Here is a 27,116-nt window from a genome sequence, read left to right on the forward strand (position 1 = left end):
CAGACAAGATTTCGCCCATTGTGCCTGTACCATCACTTTGAAGAGGCTATCCAATTTGTCACCTATATTTTCCTGTACCTTGCAATTTTGTTCCCTGGAATTAAATATTTGATGGTTACCATTGAAGGTTGCCATTGAATCAGCCTTTACCCTGGCTGGCACATATCACAGAACCACCTTACTTGCAAACATATCAAGGGCATCCCTAATCTCCTCTGAAAGAATGACAATTGGACATCTTACATTTTTGATAATGTCACCCTATTTTGAGGCAGTGCACAATTAAAGACAGAAAGTGCATGGCTATTTACTAAGCCATTTATGTAATTTACTTCTATATTTCCATATCCCATTCCTGAGAAGACAAATAACATGGAACACTTCAATGCCTTTTAGTTTTCAATGCAAACTTTCAACATTGCTGCACCAACTGAAGGTAATGTAAAAATATGCATCTATAACTGTTATTTACAGGAGCCGTAATCACTTTTATGGTTATTTATGTATGTATACATGTGGATGAGAGTGCATTATGACAAAGGACTATTATATTGTATTTGGTGTCGTGGACATGTGAATGAGCATTTATGTTGTTGATAGGAATATTTAGTCAACAAGGACTTTTCTAAACTAGCATTTCATACTAGCATAACTATTCATTAGCATTGCAAGAAATCTCTGGCTGTTAATGATTGCAAGACTGAATGGCAGAAGCACATTACAATACTATACCTGGCAGACAATGGTGGTGTACTGTCCAGCATGAGCCTGCACCAGCATAGCTTCAGTGTGACGTGTTCGAAACATTAGTCCAAGGAACCATGGAATAGAAATCTTCACCTCATTCTTAAAATCCCAGGATAGCAAGCTATTTCCAAGGAAATGGTAAGGGTGGTGCATCACTATAAAGAAACAGACAGAAAAGAAAACAAAGGTGATACAACTGGCATTACAGACTACAGTCATCCATTTTGGTGATGGGATACATGTTAGTGACCTGGATATCATGAGCTTCTGGCATTTACGATTTGAGAAAAGGACTCGATAATGCATTGAAAATAAACAAACATACATTTATGTTTGAGAACATTAAATACAAATCTGGAAATATAAATCTCACAAGGGAAAGGAAATAAACAATTTTACCTGTTGGAATAAAGAACAAAAAGAAATACTAATCACAAAAGCAAGCTTGTAATAAATATTATGCAAACTTTTTTTGCTGGTACTGAGGACCTGCCTCAAGTAAAACAAAAGGAGTGTAGTGACTGTTTTTTTACAGCTAAATGGCTACTACAAGGAACAATTTTATCTAGCCTGTCAACATTAATCTTACTGCACCCAAGAATTATGGAACAGCCACAGTTTAAAGAGTTATGGTTTTGAAATATTACATCATACAGCCTTATTTCACAATGCATTAATGCGCCAACGAACAGCAGGGGTCCATACAAATGACAGTTTAAAACATATCATTAGTTTGATATAATAGAACCTACTGTTCCATTTGATACAGTAACTGAAATTAAAATTACACAAGGAAACTCAAATGTTAATTAGTTAGTTGTTTCCTCATTGCCCATACAATGCTGTAATCTCTCAACCATGGCTTACCTTGCCCACAGTCTTTGCTTCCAAATCCCAGAGGGCATTCGCAAAGAAAAGTCTCCCAGATAACAACACATGTGCCTCCGTTCTTACATGGATTTGAATCACAGAATGGCTGTTTCATATTGCAACCTGAAGGACACAACGGAAAACAAGAGTTTAAAATGTGAGACTAAATTACAGAAATAACTGGGAACTGTGTAAAAACTTACCAAATAGAGGTTTTGGCTGTTATTCGGAGAAATGGAATTGCATGGCACATTGCATTAGGGATTTGGGAAATCAGGAATCATGGCGAGTCACATGCTGCATAATATCCAGCTTCTAATTTGTTCTTATTCCTAAAGAATTTGTGGGGCTAGTGCATTTAAGTTAAGTCAAAGTTAAGTTCACCTTATTTCTCCATTTACAGATGCTGCCTGACCTGCTGAGTATTTAAAGCATTCCCGATTATATATCAGATTTCCAGCATCTGCAGTGCCTCTTGGATTATTTACATTATTAGTTGGTATTAATTTTTCTCTTTGATCCAATTTTAACAGGTTATATAGAAGACTTCCTTTTCAGCCATTGTCCAGTTTGATTTAGGCTCAGATGCCACTAAGAACAGAGCAAAAAAGTTACACTGACATTTCAGTCTAATGGTGAGGGAGTGCTGCACTGTCAGAGGTAAACCACATACACAAGAATGCCAATTTTCTGAAAACGACACAAAGTTGTGGAGTAACTTAGTGGGTTAGGCAGCATTTCTAGAGACCACGAATAGATGACGCTTTGGGTCGGGACCCTTCTTCAGTCTGAAGAAAGGTCCCAACAAAAAACGCACCTATCCATGTTCTCCAGAGCTCCTGCCTGATCCGCTGTTAAGGGGCTGTTCCACTTGGGCGACCTAATTGGTGAGTTTAGAAGAGTTTAGGAGAGTTTGAAAAAATGTCATGTTGAACACCTCCTTCGACTATGTAGAAGACCTCCTTCTACCTCCTTCGACTATGTTGAAGACTAGCTTCGACTAGCTACGACTAACTTCGGGGAAATTGGACTGAATAGTGGAGAGTGAAGACGACCTCCTTCGATCTCCTTCGACCTCCCTTCGACTATGATGAAGACTATCTACGACTACCTTCAACTACCTTCGACTGCCCTCGATTACCTACGACTAATACGCCGACCTATTACGACTAAACCTACGAGTAAAAAAAGTATCGATTTTTTCAATGGCGACTTTTTTTTGCTTGCGGGAATTTTTCAACATGTTAAAAAATACGCCGCGACCTAGCTGAGGCCTCGAGTACACGGGGACTACTCTCGAGCATGAAGGAGAGTTACAAAGACCTCCTACGTCATCGTGTTGACCATGCTGCGAGTACGAGTCAAGGGCAAATTTGCCAGAACTCGCGGATTAGGTCGCCCAAGTGGGACAGCCCCTTTACTCCAGTACTTTGTGCCTTTTCTTTTACTGTCCGAGGAAATATTTGGTGCCTGAAGGTAGGTTCACTTTCTAAGATGGATGTTAAAGTTTTCAAGATAATATTTTAATAGAGACTGAGGAATTAGTTTCAGTGCCCTGATCAATTTTTTCCCCTCACTAAAGAATCTTAGTTACCAAGTTGAACCTTGCTTTGTACAATGGGCTACAGCATTCCTAGATCACATCTAGATCACATACTGCATTGCTTGTAACATTTTAGGATTGTGAAAGGCACAAATAAACTGCTTTCTTTAAAATAAACTAATAATGGTTTGAATGTATTATATTCATCATCAGAGGCATATAGGAAAATAATTACTTGACAAAGTTGCCAATAACACACAGATAGGTAAGAAAATGTGAAGATGACATATGCTACAAAGGGATGAGAGGATAAGCGAAAAGACAAAGATTTGTCAACATTTGCCATAATAAGGAAAATGTGAAATTGTGAAAAGGATTAGTGAAGGTCCCTTACAGTCAGAGACAGGTGAATTTATAATGGGAAACAAGGGAATGGCAGAACAGTTAAACGAGTACTTTGGTTTTGTATTCACAAAGAAAGACACAAACAATCTCCCTGAAATACAAGGGAGCGGAGGATCTAGTGGGAGGGAGGAATTGAAGGGAATCCACATTAGTCAGAAAATGGTGTTAGGTAAACTTTTGGGACTGAAGGCAGATAAATTCCCAGGGCCAGATGGTATGCATCCCAGCATACTCAAGGAGGTGGCTCTAGAAATCGTGGATGCATTGGTGATCATTTTCCAATATTCTCTCGACTCTGGAACAGTTCCTGTGGATTTGAGGTTAGACAATGTAACTCTACTTTTTAAGAAAGGAGGAAGAGAGAAAAAGGGGAATTATAGACCAGTTAGCCCTATATCGGTAGTGGGGAAGTTGCTGGAGTTGATTATTAAAGATGTTATAGCAGTACATTTGGAAAGCAGTGACGGGATCAGTCAAAGTCAGCATGGATTTATGAAACAGAAATCATGCTTGACTAATCTATTGGAATTTTTTGAGGATGTAACAAGTAGAATGGATAAGGGAAAGCCAGTGGATGTTGTGTATCTGGACTTTCAAAAAGCCTTTGACATGGGCCCACACAAGAAATTAGAGCACATGGTATTGGGGGCAGGGTATTGACATGGATAGAGAACTGGTTGGCAGACAGGAAGCAAAGAGTAGGAATTAACGGGTCCTTTTCCTAATGGCAGGCAGTGACTAGTAGGGTGCCGCAAGGCTCGATGCTGGGACCCCAGTTGTTTACAATATATGTTAACGATTTAGACAAGGGAATTAAATGTAACATCTCCAAGTTTGCGGATGACACAAAGCTGGGTGGCACTGTGAGCTACGATGTGGATGCTATGAGGCTGCAGGGTGACTTGGATAGGTTGGGTGAGTGGGCAGAAGCATGGCAGATGCAGTATAATGTGGATAAAAGTGAGGTTATCAACTTTTTTTGCAAGAACAGGAAGGCAGTTATTATCTGAATGGTGTCAGATTAGGAGAACGGGAGGTGCAATGAGACCGGAATGTGCTTGTACATCAGTCACTGAAAGTAAGCATGCAGGTACAGCAGGCAGTGAAGAAAGCCAATTTCTTCATGGTTGGTCTTCATTGCGAGAGGATTGGAGGTCCTCCTGCAGTTGTACAGGGCTCTGATGAGACCACACCTGGAGTATTGTGTGCCATTTTACTCTCCTAATTTGAGTAAGGACATTATTACTATAGAGGGAGTGCAGCTCAGGTTTACCAGGTTAATTCCTAGGATGGCCAGACCGATGAATGATGAAAGAATGTGTCGACTGAGCTTGTATTTGCTGGAATTTAGAAGGATGAGAGGATATCTTATCGAAATATATATAATTCTAAGAGGATTGGACTGGGTAGATGCAGGAAAAATGTTCCCGATGTTGGGGGAGTCCAGAACCAGGGGTCACAATATAACAATAAGTGGTAGGCCGTGTAGGATTAGATGAGGAAAAGCTTTTTCACCTAGAGAGTTGTGAATCTGTGGAATTCTCTGCCACAGAAGGCAGTGGAGGCCAATTCACTGGATGTTTTCAAGAGAAAGTTAGATTGAGCTCTTTGGGCTTAGGGAATAAAGGGATATGGGGAAGAAGCCAAAACGGGGTACTGATTTTGCACGATCAGCCATGATCATATTGAATGGCGGTGCTGGCTCAAAGGGCCGAATGGCCTATGCCTGCACCTATTTTCTATGTAACAATTATGATATTACATAGTGGAGCAGGCTCAAGGATTGGGGGCCTACGCCAGCTTCTAATTTGTATGTTTGTGTGACAGAGACTGCAGATTGATAAAATTCATTCTTGGGATGGGAGTATAGCTGAAATCTCTATTTAAAAAAATATTGCACTAGTACCCAGCTCTAATATAAAGCCTTAAAAGAGCAATTTTACCTGATTGATCATTTATTTCAGGAATCTGCTATTACATTGCACATTTGAGATAAATTAAGTAGCAGCATACAGAGGACTGATTTACAAGCAATGACACCTCTGGTTAGTTGCTGCATGGCAATTAAAATCAGTTCCAGCAACAGATCCACATTATTACATCTCTAATAAAATGGCAAAATATGGAAAGGTTTTTGAAAATTTAAGTACTAATGAACATTAATTAACCAGGCATATGATTATCTAGTGACTCAAAATGCAATTGTAAACAAGAGAGTGAAAACATGGAGACAGCATTAGAGCAAGAGATTCAAAGAGAATGTGCCAATGCATACATAACAGACTCAGAAGCACACAACCCTTCCCATTACCTGGAAAAGTGCCATTATTAGCAATGTAGGCTGCCATATCAATACGCTTATTGTCAATGTGAAGTTCTTTCATACAGCCCACAAACTCCCTGTTAATGACTGGGAAATTCTCTGGTAGGTTTGGGACACCCCCAAGAAGTAACGGACCTGTAAGATCCAGGGACCTATTGATACACAGTAAGTATAAGTTATAGGATAGCGGAAGAATAATTTGCATTCATGTACACAGACCGATTTACAAATAAGCAATGAAGTCTAGGGATTCTAGTAAGCTCAACATATAACAGTTTAAGTTGAAATCAATGCATTCACAACCTTGGCTTACAAAGGAATACATTTCATTGAAATGCTGCACAATGAAAAGTAATGCAGTGTTCAAAATAATCCCAGGCATCATGGCATGGAACAATCAGTACATGCTTGCTTAGTATCAAATGTTGTTGCAAGAAGGTGAATCGATTCCAGGAGTAACAATTTTTAGAGATTCACGATGAATATTTTAATATTGTTTTTTTATAAAGCCATTTAAACAACTGTGATCTTTTAACCGACTTGGTCTCTTTCCATTTATATTTTTGGGATACTTTTGTTTGAACTACTAATATCAGAGAAAACAGAATTAACAAAGAACTAGATTAAATACAGGAGGCAAGAGCATTATTCTTGGTCATTACTTGACAAAGGTCTCTTCTTCTTATTTTATTTTATGCAAGTATATTAATTTTAACATTCATTTTTTGGATTGCCTATAGTGGTGGATGTGGTGTCAATTAGTCAGGTTTGGATTTGAAACAAGCCCATAGTGATGGGATGAATTCCATATCCATTTGCTGAATGAAATGGTTCCTGATGTAAAATGAGTCGTGGCTGATGCAATCCATGCTTCCTGTACAAGGATCTCATCACACATCTATGGCCGAACCTGCCGCTAACTGGAAATCTTTAGTAAGGTGCAATAGTCTCATTAATATTGATAAAAAATTACTTATTTTTTAATCCAGCCAGAAGTTATAATGGATATTATGGGATAACATTTCCAGGCTGTAAGTAATAATTCCAAAGTGTTCACCCAGTCGAACCAAAATACGAACTGGATAAACAGACTTGCTGTAGTTCTAAGATTTACAGAATAACAGGTGATGATGCAAAGTCCAACGCTGGACTCCACACGTTAGGATCCCATTTTGCATTATTGTCCACATTGAATTTCAACTGAGAACTCAGCTATAAGAAAACCATTCATCTTTAATTTGTGTAAATGGTACTATTGCACTTAAGTACTCAGAATCTTCCCTCACCCACAGTCCCTCAAAGATTTACTCTGGAGTCAGTTGCAAAATTCAACCACATTACTACTTATGTTAGTTCTCGTAAATGTCTCATTGAATTCATTATTCATTTAAAACTTTATTCATTATAAGTTTACTGTCTCTAGACTCCAAGAGATGATACCAGAGGCGGAAAGCGCGGGTGTGCCATTGCTAATTTCTGCTCCAGAAAATTAAACAGAAATCAACTATTTAGGGATTGAGGCCACCTTTCACATGCTGAACATTAATAAACTTCTTCTTGTGGTTAATTACCGTTTGCAGCTGTCACTGTAAGCAAATGAAAATGATCTCGCCAACGCTTTTTGACATGCTGGGTAATTTTCTCAGTTCTTCTTTGAAATTTTATCATGGAAATAGTTTAAGCACCTGAATGAAATCTCAAAGGCTTCAACTATTGAATACGGAAACATTCAAATATTCTCAAATGAATCTCTTGAGATCACTATTAGATGAGAACAATGCTTCAATCTACAAGTAAATATGGGATGTTGTTTGGAGGTCTGTAAAGATAAGGGCAGGGCACATATTTCCTTGTTCGGTTTCATTAATGAAAGGATCTGAGAATGATGTAGGATTATTTTTGATATACAAAGTTGTAGAAATCCTTGGAATTTTTTCAAGACAGAGTGAAAAATTGTTTCAGATAAGCTATAACAGCAATTACATTGTAGAACACAGTAAATGCATTTAAAACCCTGATATTTTTAAGATATTGATTTGCTGAACAGGTATTTATTTACTTTGCTGCTACCAGTAAACCATGAGCTACCTGGTAGATCTAATGTCTTGATCTTCAAATAATGTTTTAACAATGCCTTCAAACAATGTTTGCCTTAACTGAGAGGTGCCATAGAGAAGTAGTCTACATTTTCCAGGGTCTCGTCAGCCTTTATTGTTGGAGGGCAATGTAATAGAGTACCTGCAGCTTGTGGATGTTGATGTGAGGCTCATCATCCCACATGGTTCAGTTAAAGTGTGTTTAATTTTAATATGCACCAAGAACAGAACAATATAATTTTAAGTTGCAGAAGTGTTACAGCCACATTAACTCAATAACAAGACAAATAAATGTACAATAATCAATATTACAATAAATTACCAGCAATAGGTAATCTGGGTTACCTGTCGTTACAAAGATTGGACGGCTTCTTTCTTGAAGATGGTCAAAAGTAACCAAAAGTGCGCGTTCCACTTTATAAATATAATTTGGGACTTGGATTTTAGGACACTTATGAGCAGTCACAACAGCAACAGATGTGAAAACTGTTCCACCATTATAACTCAAAAACTACTGAAATTAAAAGATGCGATTTTTTGAGCAAGTTGGTGTAAAGCAGAAGAGGAATGTTACCTTCATCTTCGGAAGGTAGACAAAAATGCTGGAGAAACTCAGCGGGTGAGGCAGCATCTATGGAGCGAAGGAAATAGGCAATGTTTCGGGTCGAGACCCTTCTTCAGACTGATGTAAGGGTGGGAGGGGCGCGGAAAGAAGAAAGGAAGAGGTGGAGACAGTGGGATGCGGGAGAGCTGAGAAGGAGAGGAGAAAGCAGGCCATGGAGGAGGTCCAGGACAGAAAGGTCGGATTCGGAATGGGAGGGGAAGTTGAAGAGTTGAGCCACCGGGAGATCAGGTTGGTTATTGCGAACCGAGCGGAGGCGTTGGGCGAAGCGATCGCCAAACCTACGTTTGGTCTCACCGATGTAGAGCAGCTGACACCTAGAGCAGCAGATGCAATAGATGAGGTTGGAGGAGGTGCAGGTGAACCTCTGCCACACCTGGAAAGACTGCTTGGGTCCTTGAATGGAGTCATGGGGGGAGGTAAAGCGACAAGTGTAGCATTTCCTGCAGTTGCAAGGGAAAGTGCCAGGCGAAGGGATGGTTTGGGTGTGAAGGGACGAATTGACCAGGGAGTTACGGAGGGAGTAGTCCCTGCGGAAAGCAGGCAGGGGAGGAAATGGAAAGATGTGGTCAGTGGTGGGATCCCGTTGCATCTTCAGAATGTGAGCTTCAGCATCGAGAAAGAGCTAGTCCATTGCCTCAACAACTCACCCTATCTAATAATCCTCAGATCACTAACATGGAGCCAATATTCTGTGGCTAACAGTGCCAAAGACCCTAGCCTTGAAGCTTTGGATGAGGCCATGAAGGGTCTCTACTCCAAGGTGGAATAAAGAGTTGCTACTCGAGTTCTGGAGGACATCTATGGAGTAGTGCACCATCAAATTCTCATGTGTAACATAACAGGTGATCTGGCTTAAATTAACCATCAGAACCATTGAGGAGAAATATACATCATCAGTACAATGGGAACTGGACATCAATGTAGATTTTTGATGACTTTGGCCATTGCTCCATGCAGCTTTATTGAGTGATGTGGAAATAACACACAGCATTACCACACAATGTATCAGGAAGTAAATAATCACATCCAACATTATATAGCATTAGAGCAGCCTGTTCAATCTTTTAAGTGAAACTTTTAATTTTGCTATTAGTCGCCAAACAATACTTTTCTCCAAAAAGATTTTGCATGTTATGTTTCCTGGCATACTTTATACACTTACTTCTTGGAGCTGGACTGTACACCTTCAGCAGCACATGAATAGTTACCGATCTCATTTCCAAAACGAACAGCAATTGAGGTGTCACAATCATCTATGGTTAAGATTGCTACTTTCTGTTCTGAGGGACCTTGTGCAACTCCTAATGACCCAATTTTTTGCTGAAAGAAATATACACAAACATGAAAGTAACAAATACTGATAAAGAGGATTGTAAATAAAAATAGCCACCACAGCAAGATGATTATAAAAATATAAATATAAAGAGCAAACACTTTTGACTATCTCATTAACACTACTTAGCTTCATACAATAACGCGTCAGATTTTTAAAGAATTGCTTGTTGTTTATATTGTTTGTTTGGAATTCATTTTCCAAAAATTGGCAATCAATTATTTTCTCCTTTCACTTTTTTTCCTTTTTCTTAAAAGTAAACTTTGCTAATTCTATAAACATGATTGTTGGCTTTCATGGTGATTGCAAATCATCTCCTATTTTGTTTGTACTGACCTGCCCTTTCTTAATAAAAAAGGAAACATTAGGTATCCACCCACTTCATTTCTTTTTCTCCTATTTATCAAACTTTTACATAGAAAGAGAATCAAACTCAGAGGTCTTTATCCACGATTGCCATATCTTCAGCTTTATGGAAGTTAAATTATCCAGTGGATTTTCTAATCATTTGCAAATTCGTTTATGAAACTTTAGAAGTTAATTTCAGTACTTGAGAAAGATGAACTGATTGAGTCCAGATGGGGCTGTCATTGCCTGAAAACATTACCTTGGCAATTCTGCTGCAACCTACTTGTTAATAAACCTCCTACATGAGGAAGTAAGTGGAAATATTGTCCCCAGGTGTAATCATTAGGCCAGCTCATGATTTGTGTTGCTGGTAATGTTGTATTGGGAGTGCCTTCAAACTTCCTTACATACTTCCTTTGATAAATCTCCCAACAAAGACTGAAGTCTGAGAGGCTATCAACGACAGTATTAAAGACAGTGTTAAAGATTGAATAATAAAACAGTCTGCAGCCCAATAAAGGCACATTTCTTCTGACTATTCAAACTTACATCATTGGCATCTACAAAGGTGCACCACAGTGAAGTATCTTTAAATCATAAACGAGAGGAGATAGTGAGAAAAATAATAACCTACTAGAGGTTTAACTAAAAATGAAAACTCAACAGGTGGTAGGAAACTAAATTTTGGGCACATTACAAAGGTTGTCTAAATCTTCAACAGGATGCAGGGCAGATTTAATGGAATAGTACCATAGATATGGCACCGGTGACGACGGGAGAAGATGGCGGCGCTGCCTCAGCAGCTGCGGCTCGCCTGCAGTCCGTCTGTTTTTTTTCTTTTTTCTTTTGTTCTTTTGTCCTGTTTTAGTTAATTTTTGGTTTATTAGGTTGTGTATGTGTGTGGGTGGGGGGGGGAAACATGTTTTTGGTCTCTTCCTTCGGGGGGATGTGACTTCTCTTGTCGTATCCCCCGTCTCCGTCTCCGCCTGCGCTGAGGCCTAATAGCGGAATTGGCGGCCTCGGAGCTGGGGCAGCGGCAGCGGCAGCGGTCCGACTCCGGAGGTGTGGTGTTCCGACAGCAGCGGCGACCAGACCTCGGAGCTGGGGCAGCGGCAGCGGCGACCTGGCCTCGGAGCTGGGGCAGCGGCAGCAGCCACCCGGCCTCGGAGCTGGGGCAGTGTTCCGGTGGCAGCAGCCACTCGACCCGACCGCGGGCCCAGTGGACGACATCGTCGGGAGCTCCTGGGGCACAGGTGACCTGTTTTCCGGAGCTCCCGCGACAACAGCTGCATCCGCTGGACTGGAGGGCCACAGCTTCGGCAGCTTCGACCACCCTGGGCCGCGGAGTTGAACCGGCCCGTTCGCGGAGCTCGGATTCAGCCGCGGGACTGACATTACTTACCATCGCCCGGCGGGGTCACATCTGAAGCCTGGATCGCCTCAGCGCAGAGGGAGAATAAGAAGGGATGAGACAAAGACTTAAGATTTTTGCCTTCCATCACAGTGAGGAGGTGCCTGGTGAACTCACTGTGGTGGATGTTAATTTGTGTTTATTGTGTGTTTTTGTCATTTTTACTATATGTAGGACTGCAAGGCAACAACATTTCGTTCAGACCGCAAGGTCTGAATGACAATAAAGGCTACTTGACTTGATACAGGATTTCATTTACGTGAGAAGCTGATTGATCCCTTCCTCAGTCTTGCAAGGGAAGAAACCATTCAAAATCAAAAAGGGTTTTGATGAATTAAGAACGATTCTCATGGTTGAACGTTCAGTTATTGGAGTTCACAAATTTAAATATATTTGAACAAAGAATAAGAGGCATAGGGAGTGCAACAAAAGTCTATCATAGTGATTTCTGAGGAGACCTTTCTAAGGAGAGATTAAATAGACTTGACGAGTTCACAAGGGTGTGAGTTGATTATTGAAACTTACAAAATTCTTACAGAATTTCACATAATGTTTGTCCTGGGTCAATTATCTAGAACCAAGGGTGATTATCTGAAAGTAAGGGGTTGCCTATTCAGGACTGAAAGGAAAATAAAATTTCTCACTCAAAAGTTACAAAAACATTTAAATTCACCATCCAACTGGAGGCTCAGTTGCTGGATATCAGATCATCAATTTCCTGTGTACTTCGCAAATCAAGGAATGTGGGATAGACACACAAATCTGGCGTAACGCAGCGGGTCAAATGGCATCTCTGGAGAAAAGGAATAGGTGACGTTATGGGTCGAGACCCTTCTTCAGACTGAGAGTCAGGGGGAAGGAGGAATGTGGGGTTAGTGCAGTAAAGTAGCACTTAGGTAAAAGATCAGCCATGATCTAATAAGTAGAAGAGCAGTTGGGAGGAGTGCAGGAGGCCTTGTTTCTCCTCATAAGAGTTTTGACGTCAGGAGCTTAATTGCTTAGAAAATATTACACACACAAATTAAAGTGTAAAGGAAAGCCCATTAATAATCAGTGTTAATGTTCTACCTTGTTGTAGTATTGGATCTGTACCGTGTGCCATTGCCCATCACTGACTCCACCAGGAAGATACGGGGTTACAACTGTCATCAACTCCCCTGTGAAAAGAACATCATAGAGAATGGACCTTAATTATGTATTCTGAAAGAAACTGATGTCACCGGTCCCATTTCAGCTACAGGTGAGTAAAAGGCAAAAATATATCTTCATGAAGACTGCCACCTCCTATTTTCCATGCACATGACAAACAGTTAACACCCAAGAACCACAGTTGTAGTTTAATGGTTATATCATTCCATGTGATCCCAAAGAATTGACTAGACATGATTCAATAAATGGTACCCAAAAATGCTGGAGAAACTCAGCGGGTGCAGCAGCATCTATGGAGCGAAGGAAATAGGCAACGTTTCGGGCCGAAACGTTGCCTATTTCCTTCGCTCCATAGATGCTGCTGTATCCGCTGAGTTTCTCCAGCATTTTTGTGTACCTTCGATTTTCCAGCATCTGCAGTTCCTTCTTAAACAACATGATTCAATAAATAATGAGAAGTTATTTGCAGATTAATACCTGATGTAATTGAATTGAATGTTTAATGTAAAAATATTTTTAGAACAAACCTGTTGAGTACTTCAACTGAACTTGTCCTTCAATGATTTCCACTGCAATAAAATCATGTTTTTCATTAAATCGACCGTTGTAAAACAGGAGCCCATTATTTTCTTGTGTAGCGAACCTGAAAGTAGAGAATAGATTCAACTGAAGAATATATTTCTATTTCAGTGGCTCTCCTTTCCAACTTCTTTGGACAGAAAGCATGTGAACCTAATCTGTCACTAACATTCTCCCATGAACTAATTCTAACTGACAGACAATCACAGCATTGAAATAAAGGTCTCTTTCTGACAGGTCCTGAGGCTTCTTATACAGACAGGCATTGGTCTAAAGACTAAAGCGAATCTAAAAGCTCTCAATGGTCAATGGCCACTGGCACAGTCTGCCAAAATTGCATGAGGAAAGATTTCATTCATGGTCCAAGATCCACAAATCATCCAGCTCTTCTTTGGTCATTAAATTTGTATCTCCAATCCTTGGCTGAACAAATCATACTGCTGGTAGACAAAAATGCTGGAGAAACTCAGCGGGTGAGGCAGCATCTATGGAGCGAAGGAATAGGTGACGTTTCAGGTCGAGACCCTTCTTCAGACAAATCATACTGCTGCATAGTTTACATAACCATATAGATTCACAGAAACGCTTGCTGCTTTTATATCTCTATTGAAGCTCATTTTTTTTTTGATTTTATGTACATTCTGCAAATTGCTCTAAGAAACAATCCCATAAACTCCTCCTCCACGCTATCCTTCCCTGCCATTGATTATTTTAACCCCAATCAGATTTTGAAAGTACCGATCACTGGATCCATATCACAACTCGGCATTACAATGATAACTCCTTGATTAACTATCGCATCACACTACTTTTATCGTTTCACTTTCTCTTTTGGCTCACTGAATAACATGGTATATTCAGTTCCCAGACCTGGTCACCCTGCAACCATAACTTGTAATAGCTATTAGGTCAGACTCATTTGTTACAATTTGTGCTGTCAATTCAATTGTTACAAATGCTACGTGCATTTAGCTTACTTAATCTGGATTCACTTTCTGCCGCACACAATTGCTTATATCTTAATTCCCTTCAGTCCTACTCTGACTTTCATTCTTCCATTTGCTATTATGTGCCACTACTTTCTCATTTACTTTAGGTCCATTAAACTTTCCATTACTAGAACCCGTCCCCCTGTTAGTTTATAGTCTTGTCTTTAACCGCAGTGTGCTTTGCCAGGCCACTAGTCCCAGCATGGTTCAGGTGAAGCCCATCTTCACGGAAAAGCTTTCTCCTTCCCAGTACTGGTGCCAGTGCCCCATAAACCAAAATATATTTCTCCCATGCCAACCTTTGAGGCACACATTTAATTGTCTAACCTTGTTCACCCTCTGCCAATGTGCAAGTGGCTCAGGTAAAAATCCAGAGATTGCTACTGTTGTGAATCTGCTTTTTAATTTTGCCCTGCGGTTTTGCTAATCTTGTCTCGGTAACCTAGACCTCCCACTGTCGTTAGTAGCTGACCATAACAGCCGAATCCACCCCATCCCAGTCCAAGGTTTTCTCAACCTCAGTAGAGATGTCTGTACCCCGACATCGGGCAGGCAAAACAGCCTTCTGGACTGGATCATCCCCGAACTATGCTCTCTACCAAGACTACTACATTTCTCCGTTCTCCCCCCACGCCCACCCCCACATGAATGGCTCCCTATTCCATGAACAATTTGCACATCCTCCCTGTAGTCCCCATCCTCTTCCAAACAAGGAGCAAGAACCTCATATGTATTAGACAAGGGGAAAAACTCAGGCTCCGGCCAACATAATCAAAGCAATTTTCCACCCCAGCCATTCACTCCTCCCTGCTCAGGCAGAAGATATAAGAGCTTGAAAGAACATATCACCAGACTCAGGAACAGCTCCTTCCCCTCTGTTATCAGACTTCTGAATGGTCCATCCATAATCTAGAGTACACATTTTCAATCTACCCCATTGCAAACTACAAACTTGTTACACTTCATTGCTGGAAAAGTATATAGTGTGCTCTGGTATTTTTCTTTGTTCTCTCTGTTGTACGTGACTTAATTATAGCTTGATTGTATTCACATATGGTATTTTCGGATTTGTCTGGATAATATGTAAACTCAAGCTTTTCACTGTATCTTGGTACGCACGACAATAATAAACCAATACCAGTATGAATGTTGGTTTCTCTAACTTCAAGTAACCCTGGCATTCCCTCCCTCTCCATCCCTCCCCCACCCAAGTTGCACCAGGTTCGCGTTTTCACCCAACAACAGCTAACAATGGCCTGTTTCCTTTATAATCGTTACTTTTTTGCATATCTTTAATTAATTGTTCTATATCTCTCTACATCATCATCTATATCTCTCGTTTCCCTTTCCCCTGATTAGTCTGAAGAAGGGTCTCGACTTGAAGTCACCCATTCCTTCTCTCCAGAGATGCTGCCTGTCCCGCTGAGTTACTCCAGCTTTTTGTGTCTATCATCGGTATAAATCAATACCAATATGGATACCTTCCTCCTTGCAGTTTGAAGAGTTGCGAATTGCCAGAGGAAGGCATGCAGGCGGAGGACAAAGGGGAGGGGAAGGGAAAAATAGCTGGGACTCCAGGTGGGGCACAGGGGATGGGGAGAAAGGGAGGGTGTGGGGGAGAATGGGGAGGGGGAGGGGGGGGGGGGGATTTGTAACAGGTGTCTTGTTTTTCTTGTGCTTTGTAGTTGGTATAAGGGCTGCAGGGCTACCTTCACATGGTCAGTTTACACAGGGCATAGCTCATGATTCACAATTATTACTCATGGCAAGAAGGGCAGGCCCGCTACTAAATAATGTTCAATGTTGCTACTGAAAGTCAAACCCATCTTCTCAATTAGTAAGAGACAAAATGGCCTGCAGAATGAACAGGTAAAGTTTCGGGTTGGTACTCTTTTTCAGACTGATGAAGTAGGGTTAGAAAGCTGGAAAAGAGGTTTGGGGGGGGGGGGGGGGGGGCAAATCCTGGCAAATGAAAGGTTTCAAGGTCAGTTTATTGTCACATGTACCAATGAAGGTAGAGTGAAATTTGAGTTACCAAGATGATTAGACGTAATTGGATTGATTGGCAGATGGGTGGATCAAGTGATAAAGGCCGGAAGTGAAAAGGAGGCAAAGGGTATAAGGTCACAAGGTCATAAGTGGTAGGAGTATAATTAGGCCATTCGGCCCATCAAGTCTACTCTGCCATTCAATCATGGTTGATCTATCTCTCCCTACCAACCCCATTCTCCTGGCTTCTCCCCAAGATAACAGATATCAGATAAAGAAAGAAGAGGGGTGAAATGTAAAGCCGGAGGAACGGTATGGGTGGGAGGAGATAGAGGGGATAAAAAAGTATGGGGCATGGGGAAGGAGATGAGCATACGGAGGAGGGAAAAGAGGAGGGTACATCCTATCCCACCCCCTCACCCCAGCGAGCACAGATTTTTCCCACCATCCTTGACACCCTTCACCTGCTGGTGCTGCCTGAGATGCTGATTGTTAGTGTACGGGATCGTCACAGGTCGGCACGGACTAGGTGGGCCGAAGGGCCTATTTCCGCACTGTATCTCTAAAGTCACAGAGCATACAAAAGAAAATAGTAACATTCCTTTCGTACCTGGCCCCGCTCCAGAGTAGTACTGAAGTTTCCACTTATTTTCCCTCGGTGCAATAATAAATGTGGTGCAACTGTTGCAAACAACATCAATTATATTCAATGCACTTCAAATTTCTGCAATCTTCTTACATAGTAGTACTGCACCCGAAGCATGCCTCACCCAAAAGTCTAATCAGGCCATCACAGTGAAATAAATCTACAAGGGAAGTTTCCAATCCCAGATTTCATTTTCAGGTCTTTGATGGATCAATTGGGAACTGTGCCACCAACTTTGTAAAAGTTTTAAATTCATTTCTGAAAAATGACTCCTTTTCTCGACTCACAAGTAAATAGTATTGTTGCCTTTATGAAAGTTGTGTTTTGTAACTTCAAGTCAAGCTCTTCACAATTTTTGGACTGACACTGAGTTTAAATGAAGATGGTTGATAAACACGTTTTAGCTATAATAATCCACAAGATCTAGACATCATTTTCAAGGCAAAAAAACAAATAAAATGTCGTGAAACATTTGTTCAATTTTGCTGGTTCACAGTAGATTTTGTGCTCAAAACTAAACAAATCGATTTGAGAAAAAACTGTTATTGGAAGAAGAATGGAAGAAACAATGTTTAGAACCCATGCACCAGAGTTGCTCATTGTCCTCAAACAGAAACTCTTCTCCTCAGTTCCAACTTCAAAAACAACACTTTCCACTGAATAAGTGATATTTTCTATTTCCACATCAGCTATCTGGTAATGAAAAAACAAAATTGCCAATTGCTGCCAATGCCGTTTAGGAACAGAAACATTTTTGAACCAGTTGGAATCAGACTGAGCATGCTCAAATGCATTTCACAGAACAGTACCTCTGTTTTAATTTCAACTCAATTTCAAATGCCACAGTCAGTACTCCTCTTAGTACAAGACTTATTACTCAGCATTATATTGTCCATCTTGCCACACCAGATGTTTCTCACATATTTACTACCTTACAAAAACAGTGCTACATCATTGCCAGTAAAATGCTGTGGAGGATCCTGAGGTTGCGAAAGACAAAATAAATGGAATTTGCAAATATTAAGGCAAATATTAAGCTATATTACATCAAAATGATGGGGCATAAAATAAGTTTATCAGATTATTTTTTTTGCTGAGCAGTCAATTTGATATTTCTGACAGAATTCAGCTGTGAATTTTAATTTGTTTGATAACGTAAAGGCATTTTATTTCTTTGTGCTAGAAACTGATAAAATATCTGAATGGCAACCAAGACAGCCCCCTGCGGTTGCTTCCTTTGCATAATAAAATTACAACAGCGGGCAACTATAATGAGATGTCATTACTGTAAAATGAATAGTATCCTTTAGTTGATTTCATCTGAATTGAAGTTTAATCCATTATCATTGTCACCGAACATCATTAACCTAGCTTGTTCTCACCTCTCTCCACCCACTTTACAATTTAATGGCGAGCCAAATTCAGGAAAGAAAGCACATCATGTGTATCACTGCACTGCCTAGTACCTATGAAATGAGTTGCACATGGATGGCAGGGAAAGCTACAATGTGCTGTGCTAAAGTGTATTAAAATGCCCAGATTAAAAATCAGGATTAAAATAATAAAAATATCATGTGAAATATATTTTGTTTTGCAAATTCCAATTAAATTAAAAACCTTTTGATCATAAACTATTGCGCGTTTAAGCTTAACATTTGTTAAAACCGATTTTTAATCTACTACAATGAAACAGAAGGCATTTTCTACTGAGTGTTCAGGATGGGGAAGTCATTTTTTTCCGAGTTCCATCTGATCTACTGATGAATAAATTCAAGCACATATGTTCTTCACTTGCAAACTCACTTCATCTGCCACAAAGAAAGATCCCAGCAGCTTCAAATATTTTCTTGCCATTTCATATAAAATTGTTACAATGTGCTGTAGCAATTCTGTGAAAAGTACTTCAAAAATCAACCTAGGTAGACAAAAATGCGGGAGAAACTCAGCGGGTGAGGCAGCGTCTATGGAGTGAAGGAAATAGGCAACGTTTCGGGTCTAGGCCCTTCTTCAGCCTGGCTGCTCCTCTGACAGTCAGCAATTCCAACATTCACATATCTGCCAGAGGATCTCATTGCCCCACCTTTCCAATTAGTAATTCAAAGCAGGAAGTTCTATTAATAAAATGCATCCACTTCTCACATTCAACACGCAAAACTCAATCCTCATTTACTCTCGACACCCTGAACAATGGAACAGGAAGACACAACACAGGAACACAATAAATTCACAAGGCTGCATGTTAAGCCCCCCCTGCTCTATTCACACCCATGACTAGGTGGTTAAGCACAGCACCAATGCCATCTATAAATTCAGCGACAACATCACTATGGCTGGTCAAATCACTGGTGGTGATGAGTCAGAGTACAGGAAAAGGATAGAATACCTGGTTGAGTGGTACCTCAACAACCTCTCGCTCAGTGTCAACAAGACCGAGGAACTGTTCGCTGACTTCAGACAGGTTAGGTCGGGAGACCGCAAACCAGCTTTGATTGGTGGATCAGTGGTAGAGAGAGTTAGCAACTTCAAATTCCTGGACATAGCATCTCAGATGGCTTGTGCTGGGCTAAGCACATGCAATCGCAAAGAACACATGCCAGCACCTCTACTTTCTTAGAAGTTTAAAGAGATTTGGTGTGATTCTGAATACACTACAAAACCTCTACAGATGTACCGTAGAAAATAGCCTGACTACATTGTGACATGGTATGGCAATTCCAATGTACAGAACACAAGAGACTACAGAGAGAGTGCTGCACTCAACTGGTCCATCATGGACACATCCCTCACTACTAAGTTTAGGAACAGCTACTTCCTACATCTATCATGGTCCTGAGCCAACCTTCATAACCCTGATCACATTGGGACAATGGAACACTACAGCTCACCTCTTGCACTACTATGGGCTTGATTGTTTTTCTAATTGTGTTTTTGTACCAACGCCTTGATTTCCAGTCTTGTTTCTTTAAATGTTTCTTGTATGTGTAATTTATGTATAATTTATACATAATTTTTTTTTGTCCGTTTGTCTGAGTCAGTCTATGATGCTGCTGCAAGCAAGATATTTCACTGTACCTGCTCCTCACTGTACTGGTGAGTATGACAATAAACTTGAACTCCAGGCCCATTTACCACTGTTGAACTGCAGGCCTGGTGTCCACTGTTTACAGATCAAGTTTCGTATTTTCATTAAAGAACGATTCATAGCTTTAGAAGCCTCTAACAGATAACAATTTATAAGGCCGCAAATACCCTCTTTCTCTTTGGACAAAAACACGGGCAAAGTGGAGGCACTCTATTCATCATGAGAATAAACCCGAGATCTCTTCGATGAGACAAAACTCCCACCAGTTTCCCCACCCCCCATATTTTCAGTCTGAAGATGGCTTCCGACCCTAAACATCACCTGTACCTTTCCTCCAGAGATACTGCCTAACCCGCTGAGTTGCTCCAGCACTTTGTGTCTATCTCTTCGACTAGCATGCATTTCATTTTAGACTACAAAAATGGCAACTTTGAACATGATTACGATCTGTGTAGTTAAAGTCTGCCAGGATCACACATTAGACATGCTCCGTGATTGCAGGATCATAATTTCCTTGTGATGGTGATCCTTTCCATTGTCTCGCCAGAAATATTGGCTCCTTCTAACCAATACATTTCAGAAAGTGCATTTGCCGAAACTGCCTTCAACATTTTCAATTACTGCATTCATCAAAACACCTTCTAATCGGGAAAGCAGGAAGAATCAGTAAATACTTACGTCAGAGATATTGTCATGTGAAACCTTTGTCTCAGGCCATGAAACATCACAAAAGATTTTGGTGGAAAAGATCGTGCAGTCACTTCACAATATGGCTTCTCAAATCCTCCTGAGGGGCAATTACACTTGAAGCCACCTTCTGGGAGATTCATGCAGGATCCACCGTTTCTACACACACCTGGAGAACAGCGGCCAGACCGAATGTCCACTTCGCAGTGATCACCTAACCAGGATTAAAGTGCAAAAGTCAATGCAAATGTTAAGTTTCTATAACTAAATATGATAGAACTGGGATTACAGCATTGCCCGAGCCTGCCCATTGTTTATGAACACTTTATAAGCTGGAATGTTGCTGTTCAGAGTGATTCTTACTGATACAAAGAAACCCCATGTTAAAAAAAATTCTGCTGTATTTTGAAAATCATACCAGCTGTGCAAAACAGATTGTTCAAAAATGGAATTGTACACAACATTCTCACAATGACATTTGACAGACACTAATGAGACAAAGACAAAATACCTCCAATTCAATCTGAACATTAGAGTTCACACATTGAACACATCCAAAGGTGGTACTAATAGTGTTTTCATCACAAATACTGTAAGGCTATTAACCTTTCTCCAATCATTTGGATTGTCTTTTTTCTAATGCCAAAGCGACAAGGCAGTAAGATTAGATTAGTAAATTCTATTTTTTTGTTGTTGTTCTTTTTTGTTTCAATAATTGTACAGAATCGTCAGATAGCTCACCCTTACGCTGGGCCAGGTTTTTGAGAAAAAATGCCATCCAATTAGTTCCATTCCACTGCTTTCTCCCCACCTCCCAGAAATATTTCCCTTCTAATGGAGCGACAACTAATGATGTTCTATAGCGCACTGGCTAAACAAGACATTGAAATGAACTTTCAAATACCCAAATTGGCAATAATAAAAACACGTAAATTCAGGGAAAATGCTGTTTTGACTCAATTCTGTTCCCTTTACTCAGCAAATCAACAGACCTTAAGTACTCTAAATATAAATAAGTCGAACAAAATGGAGTGAATTGTGCAAAATATATTCACCATAATTCTGCATAACTTCTGCAGCACATTTTGAAATGGGCAATACTGGTGTAATTTTACAGCTGGATCATTAGAGTGGAGTACTTGGAATGCATTGAGGCTTAAGTGCTGAACACTAACCTCCAGTCGTCATATCACTGCAGCTGTTTCCAATGAGGAGAAGTCTGAAATAAATTTCCATTTCAGAAAACTTCCCCTCCCCCAAACAATTAAAAATGGAAAACAAGCTATTGGTCAAGTTTTGTACCACAAGCCTGGAGTGAGTCAGGGGGCAATGCCCATCTGTGAATTATCTAATGGACAATGTGAGATCATCTACTTCAAAGCAATACATCACCATAGACAGAATATAGAAATAAATAAAGGAAGAATTGTTGGCGACAAAAACATTTGCTTATGCGTAATGTGCACTTCTTCTCAGATAATTTAAATTTCATGTTAAGACCATCTGGCTCCCAAGTTTAAATGTTGATTTCTCATTTTAGATACAGGCAAACATATATTGTAACAGCAGAAAGCCTTTCAGCATTTAATTCTTAAATTATCTCTCTCAAACACAACTTATTTTTAAGTTCTGTGAGTTATTGCTTCCATAAACAGATCCCATAAGACGTTTCTTCTCGCATCTATGGTAATTTTCTTTTCAATTCCTATACAATGTCTCTGCCTAGGCTGATGAGTTATTCTCTGATGCCGAATAATGCTGCTCTCTGACCAACTGATAGGAGATGCATACCTACCAACAAGGGGCTAATTGGACTTTTGTACCTAAACATCTGGATAAACAAAAATAATTTTAAAGTTCACTTAATGTTTGGTATGATACTTTCCCAATAATTTTCTTGTCAACCTTGAATTTTGGTGGTACAAAAGACCAATTCCATGCATCAATACGATATTTAGACCAATTGCCTACCAAAACCCTTCCGTTTTATTAATTTACAGGGTGTGAGCACCAATGACATGATTAACATTTATTCTCAATTACCCTCACGTACAAAGCTTGATAATGAGAAGATCAACATTAAGGATTGGGCATTGGTGACAAGAGGGCTTATTTTACTTGGTATGTGCCACTGGATTGGATATGATTGGATAGTGGAATCAAGTTTTAGTATGGTCAAAAGAGAAAAGGAAAAATAAATATACAGGGTGCATGGACTGAGGAAGGGATTAGGTCAAAATAGAAAGATTTACCAGGGACTTGCACAGGGACAGTGTCCCAAATGTCCTGTTCAGTGCTGCAACATTCTGTAGCAATCATTTTTATTAGCCACTTGACACATACATTTGAGCTTTTTCATAGAAATATAGAAACATAGAAAATGTGCAGGAGCAGGCCATTTGGCCTGCTTTTCAATATGATCATGGCTGTTCTTCCAAAATCAGTACCCCGTTCTTGCTTTTTCCCCCATATCCCTTGATTTCCATTAGCCCTAAGAGCTAAATCTAACTCTCTCTTGAAAACCTTATTAAACTGACAGATAGACACAAAATGCTGGCGTAACTCAGCAGGTCAAGCAGCATCACTGGAGAAAAGGAATAGGTGATGTTTTCAGTCGGGACTCTTCTTCAGACTAGTCTGAAGTCGGAAGAAGAGTCTCAACCCGAAATGTCACCTATTCCTTTTCTCCGGAGATGCTGCATGATCCGTTGAATTGCTCCAGCATTTTGTGTCCATCTTTGGTGTCAACCAGTATCAGCAGTTCTGCCTATACATTATTAAACTGCCATTCTTATCTGACTAATCTTCAATGTTTTGCAGCCATTTTCATGTCATCTGCAAAGCCTGTCATGTGATATTGAAATCAGCCTTTCCCCAATTCCCCCTGTCCCCGCACCATTGATACTAAAGTAATCCCAGTTAATATTGGGGAAACTGAAATATCCCTCCCCCCCCCTCCCCCCGCCCTCACCCCCCGATCACAACACCATTTTGCTTATGGTTCTCTATGATTTCTGACATAACTGCTCTATCAAAAACACGCATTACAGTCCCAGCAAAATTATAGCCCCCATTTTGTTGAAAAGTTATTTTCAACTTCCCTACATTTGCTATGTTATTCAACCCCCCCACCCCCGAAGCAGATGTTAATGCTGAACTAGACAAATTTTTGAGAACAGAAATGTTGGTTGATTTAAATTATAACTTAAATTAACTATCCTGATGGTACAAAAATGAGGAAAGCGATTGATGGATTTGCTCTGGGAGTCAGCAAAGACTTGATGAGTCGGATATAATCTTCAATGCCATATGAAAATATGAAAAATAAAAATGAAATTAAATATCACAGCTTCACAGTTGGTTAAGTCTTCAGAATCCATTTCAACCACAGCCATGTATCTCATAAAGTTGCTAATTTTCCCCAAATGTATGTAATTTTCTGCTTCAGAATATTAATATGCTGTATAGTTTCAATATTCTAAAAAAAAATCATAATTACACTCCAAGTAGTGAATTGTAAATTAAATCTTTAAAGCAAAGCCACTTGTCATTGTATATCCTGCTGAGAATTTTAAAACTATTAGCTCCTGAGTGCCACCTGACTACCACTTAACTTATACAATTGTCACACAGCTCAATTAACTTCATAACCTCAAATGCATTATACTTCAAAACATTTAGAACAGAATGGGAAAGGTATAGATTATTAAAAAACAAACCAAAATAAAACTGGTTAAGATGAAATGCAAGCTACAAGTTTGTGATTTGCTCTCCTTAAATAGATGTTGCTACTGAACCCATTCTGCAGCAGCTGGACCTTACATAAGAGCACGATCTACCATTGGACCAAATTAATTAAACCTTGGCATAATTAATTTGTAGAAGTCCCCCACAATACTTTAGTTATCTCTACTGTATCGACTTGTTTTGAAATGTTTAGTAAAGTTTTAATGTATTCATTTCCATTTATTCTTAATGAGCAGCCACCGAATCCCCATTTGAACCTTGTGACAGCAATTCTTGATTGGTTGCAGTCTATTGTCTCCTGGTTGATTATATCCTAAATCATGCCAGAACCCTTGGTGTAGAATGTTCAGCTATGGAGAATCGCGGAACTATTCAGCAAGAAAGCAGTCCTTTCGGTCCACCGTGTCCATGCCGAGCAAGTTGGCTCGTACCCTTCACCTGCATCTTGGCAGTATCGACTAAACCCTTCCTATCCTGTCATCTGTCCAAATGTGTTTTGAAAGTCACAATTGTATCAGCTTCCAATAGCTTCCTTTGTCAGATCATTCCAGATATGGACTCCCATCTGAATGAAAAGGTTGCCTAAAGTCCCTCTTAAATCTCTTCCCTCTTACGTGAAGCCCACGTCCTCTAGTTTTAGAATCCTTTATTCTGGGATGAAGCCTCGATGTTCACTTCTTCCATGCCCATCATGATTTTGTATATTTCAATTTGATAGCCCATCAACCTAAGTTCCAAAATAAGTCAGCTCCAGCCTATGCAGCCGCTCACAATAACTCAAGCTCGGCAAGTCCAGGTAACATCATGGAGTATCTTTTCTGTAGCCTTTCCAACTTAATGGCGACTAGAACTGTGCAGCTGTACAACTGCACACTTGTCTCATCAATGTACAGCTGCATCATGATATCCTGACTTCTACACTCAATATTCTTCCCAATGAAGGTAAGCGTGCCTACTTTCAATGAACCATACTCCCAGACATCTGCAATACCGTCCAGGGCTCTATCATTTGCTGTGTAAATCCTGCCCAGATCGGCCCTACCAGATAATGAACCCACGGAAAACTCAGGGCCTGCGCAGACTAGCTGGCAGGACCACTCATCTTTAATCACTCCCTACTCCATTGTACAGTTCCCATCTGCTTTAAGAAGACCACTATCATCCTGCTGCCAAAGAAAAGCAAGGTAGCATGCCTTAATGACTACTTGTTCTGACATCCATTATCATGACGTGCTTCAATAGACTGGTCATGGCACACATTAATTCTAGCCTCCCATCCAGCCTTGGTCCACAGCAGTTAGCCTATCGCCACAGCTGGACCACAGTACATGCCAAATCCCTGGCCCTGCACTCATCACTGGCACATCTGAATAACAAGTTTGCCAATGTCAGACCTAAATTTATAGTTTATAGCTCAGCCTTCAACACCGTGGGCGGCACAGCGGTAAAGTTGCTGCCTTACAGTGCTTGCAGCGCCGGAGACCCCGGTTCGATCCCGACTGCAGGTGCTGTCTGTACGGAGTTTGTACATTCTCCCCATGACTGCATGGGTTTTCTCCGAGATCCTCAGTTTCCTCCCACACTCCAAAGACGTACAGGTTTGTAGGTTAATTGGCTTGGTATAAACGTAAAATTGTCCCTAGTGTGTGTAGGATAGTGTTAATGTGCGAGGATTGCTGGTCAGTGCGGACTCGGTAGGCCAAAGGGCCTGTTTCCACGCTGTATCTCTAAACTAAAAAACGAATCTAAACCATAATCTAAACCAAACTCATCTCCAAACCTCTGGATTTAGGAGGCAGCACTCCCATCCACCCTTCGCGCTGCCTCAAGAATACAGCCAACATATCAAGGACCAATTTCATCCCGGTCATTCCCACACCTCCCCACTCCCGTTGGGCAGAAGATACAATTGCTTAAAAGCACATATCACCAGATTCACAAACAGCTTCTTTCCTGCTGTAATCAGACTAATGAACGGTCTTCTCATAAGCTAAAGCTGTAGTCCGAATTTCTCAATCTACCTCATTGCGGATCTTGAACTATATATAATTGCACTGGATTTTTTCCTGTAATGCTTATAATGCTGCAACACGAAATTCTGCATCTTGTATTTTTCTTTGCATTATCTGTTGTACTTGTGTATGCTTTGATTATACTCATATATACTATGACTTGATGCAAAGATTTTCACTGTATCTTAGTACACGTGATAATAATAAACAATGCCAAAATGCAGCAGCTCACATTTGTCCGAGTTAAATTCCATTTGCTATTCCTTGGCTCATCTTCCCAACTGATTTAGATCCTTTTGTAACCTTAGATAACCTCTGTCACTATCCACTTTGCAACTAATTTTGATGTAATATGCAAATGTACTAGCAATGTTCACTACAGTGTCATCCAAATCATTTATGTAGAGAGAAGTTAGGATAGCACAATGGCGCAGCAGTGGAGTTGCTGCCTTACAGTGTCAGAAACCCACGTTTTCTCTGTGACCACGTGGGTTTTCCCTTGGTGCTCCGATTTCTTCCCACACTCCAAAGACGT

The 27,116-nt window shown here is 40.3% G+C and overlaps 1 protein-coding gene and 1 long non-coding RNA gene across 5 annotated transcripts in view; one reads left to right on the plus strand and one right to left on the minus strand.

Moving 5' to 3' along the window:
• Positions 1-27,116, minus strand: part of celsr3 (cadherin EGF LAG seven-pass G-type receptor 3) — a 209,611-nt gene that overhangs the window by 120,811 nt on the left and 61,684 nt on the right. For all 4 annotated transcript variants that reach the window (XR_004414675.1, XM_033037098.1, XM_033037099.1 and 1 more), the window contains exons 3-9: positions 20,814-21,036; positions 13,378-13,493; positions 12,770-12,858; positions 9,772-9,929; positions 5,877-6,040; positions 1,615-1,740; positions 733-902 (exon numbers count right to left, since the gene is read on the minus strand). Coding sequence is in view for 3 of the 4 variants with exons in the window: in XM_033037098.1 (XP_032892989.1) it covers positions 733-902; positions 1,615-1,740; positions 5,877-6,040; positions 9,772-9,929; positions 12,770-12,858; positions 13,378-13,493; positions 20,814-21,036 (1,046 nt within the window). In the remaining variant the exon portion in view is untranslated. The remainder of the gene's footprint in view (positions 1-732; positions 903-1,614; positions 1,741-5,876; positions 6,041-9,771; positions 9,930-12,769; positions 12,859-13,377; positions 13,494-20,813; positions 21,037-27,116) is intronic.
• Positions 1,465-5,146, plus strand: LOC116983372. The gene is made up of 3 exons (XR_004414676.1): positions 1,465-1,478; positions 1,981-1,984; positions 4,959-5,146. It is a non-coding gene; the product is annotated as an uncharacterized LOC116983372 (long non-coding RNA).

This window comes from Amblyraja radiata, chromosome 18 (assembly GCF_010909765.2).
Source record: "Amblyraja radiata isolate CabotCenter1 chromosome 18, sAmbRad1.1.pri, whole genome shotgun sequence".
Classification (NCBI taxonomy): domain Eukaryota; kingdom Metazoa; phylum Chordata; class Chondrichthyes; order Rajiformes; family Rajidae; genus Amblyraja; species Amblyraja radiata.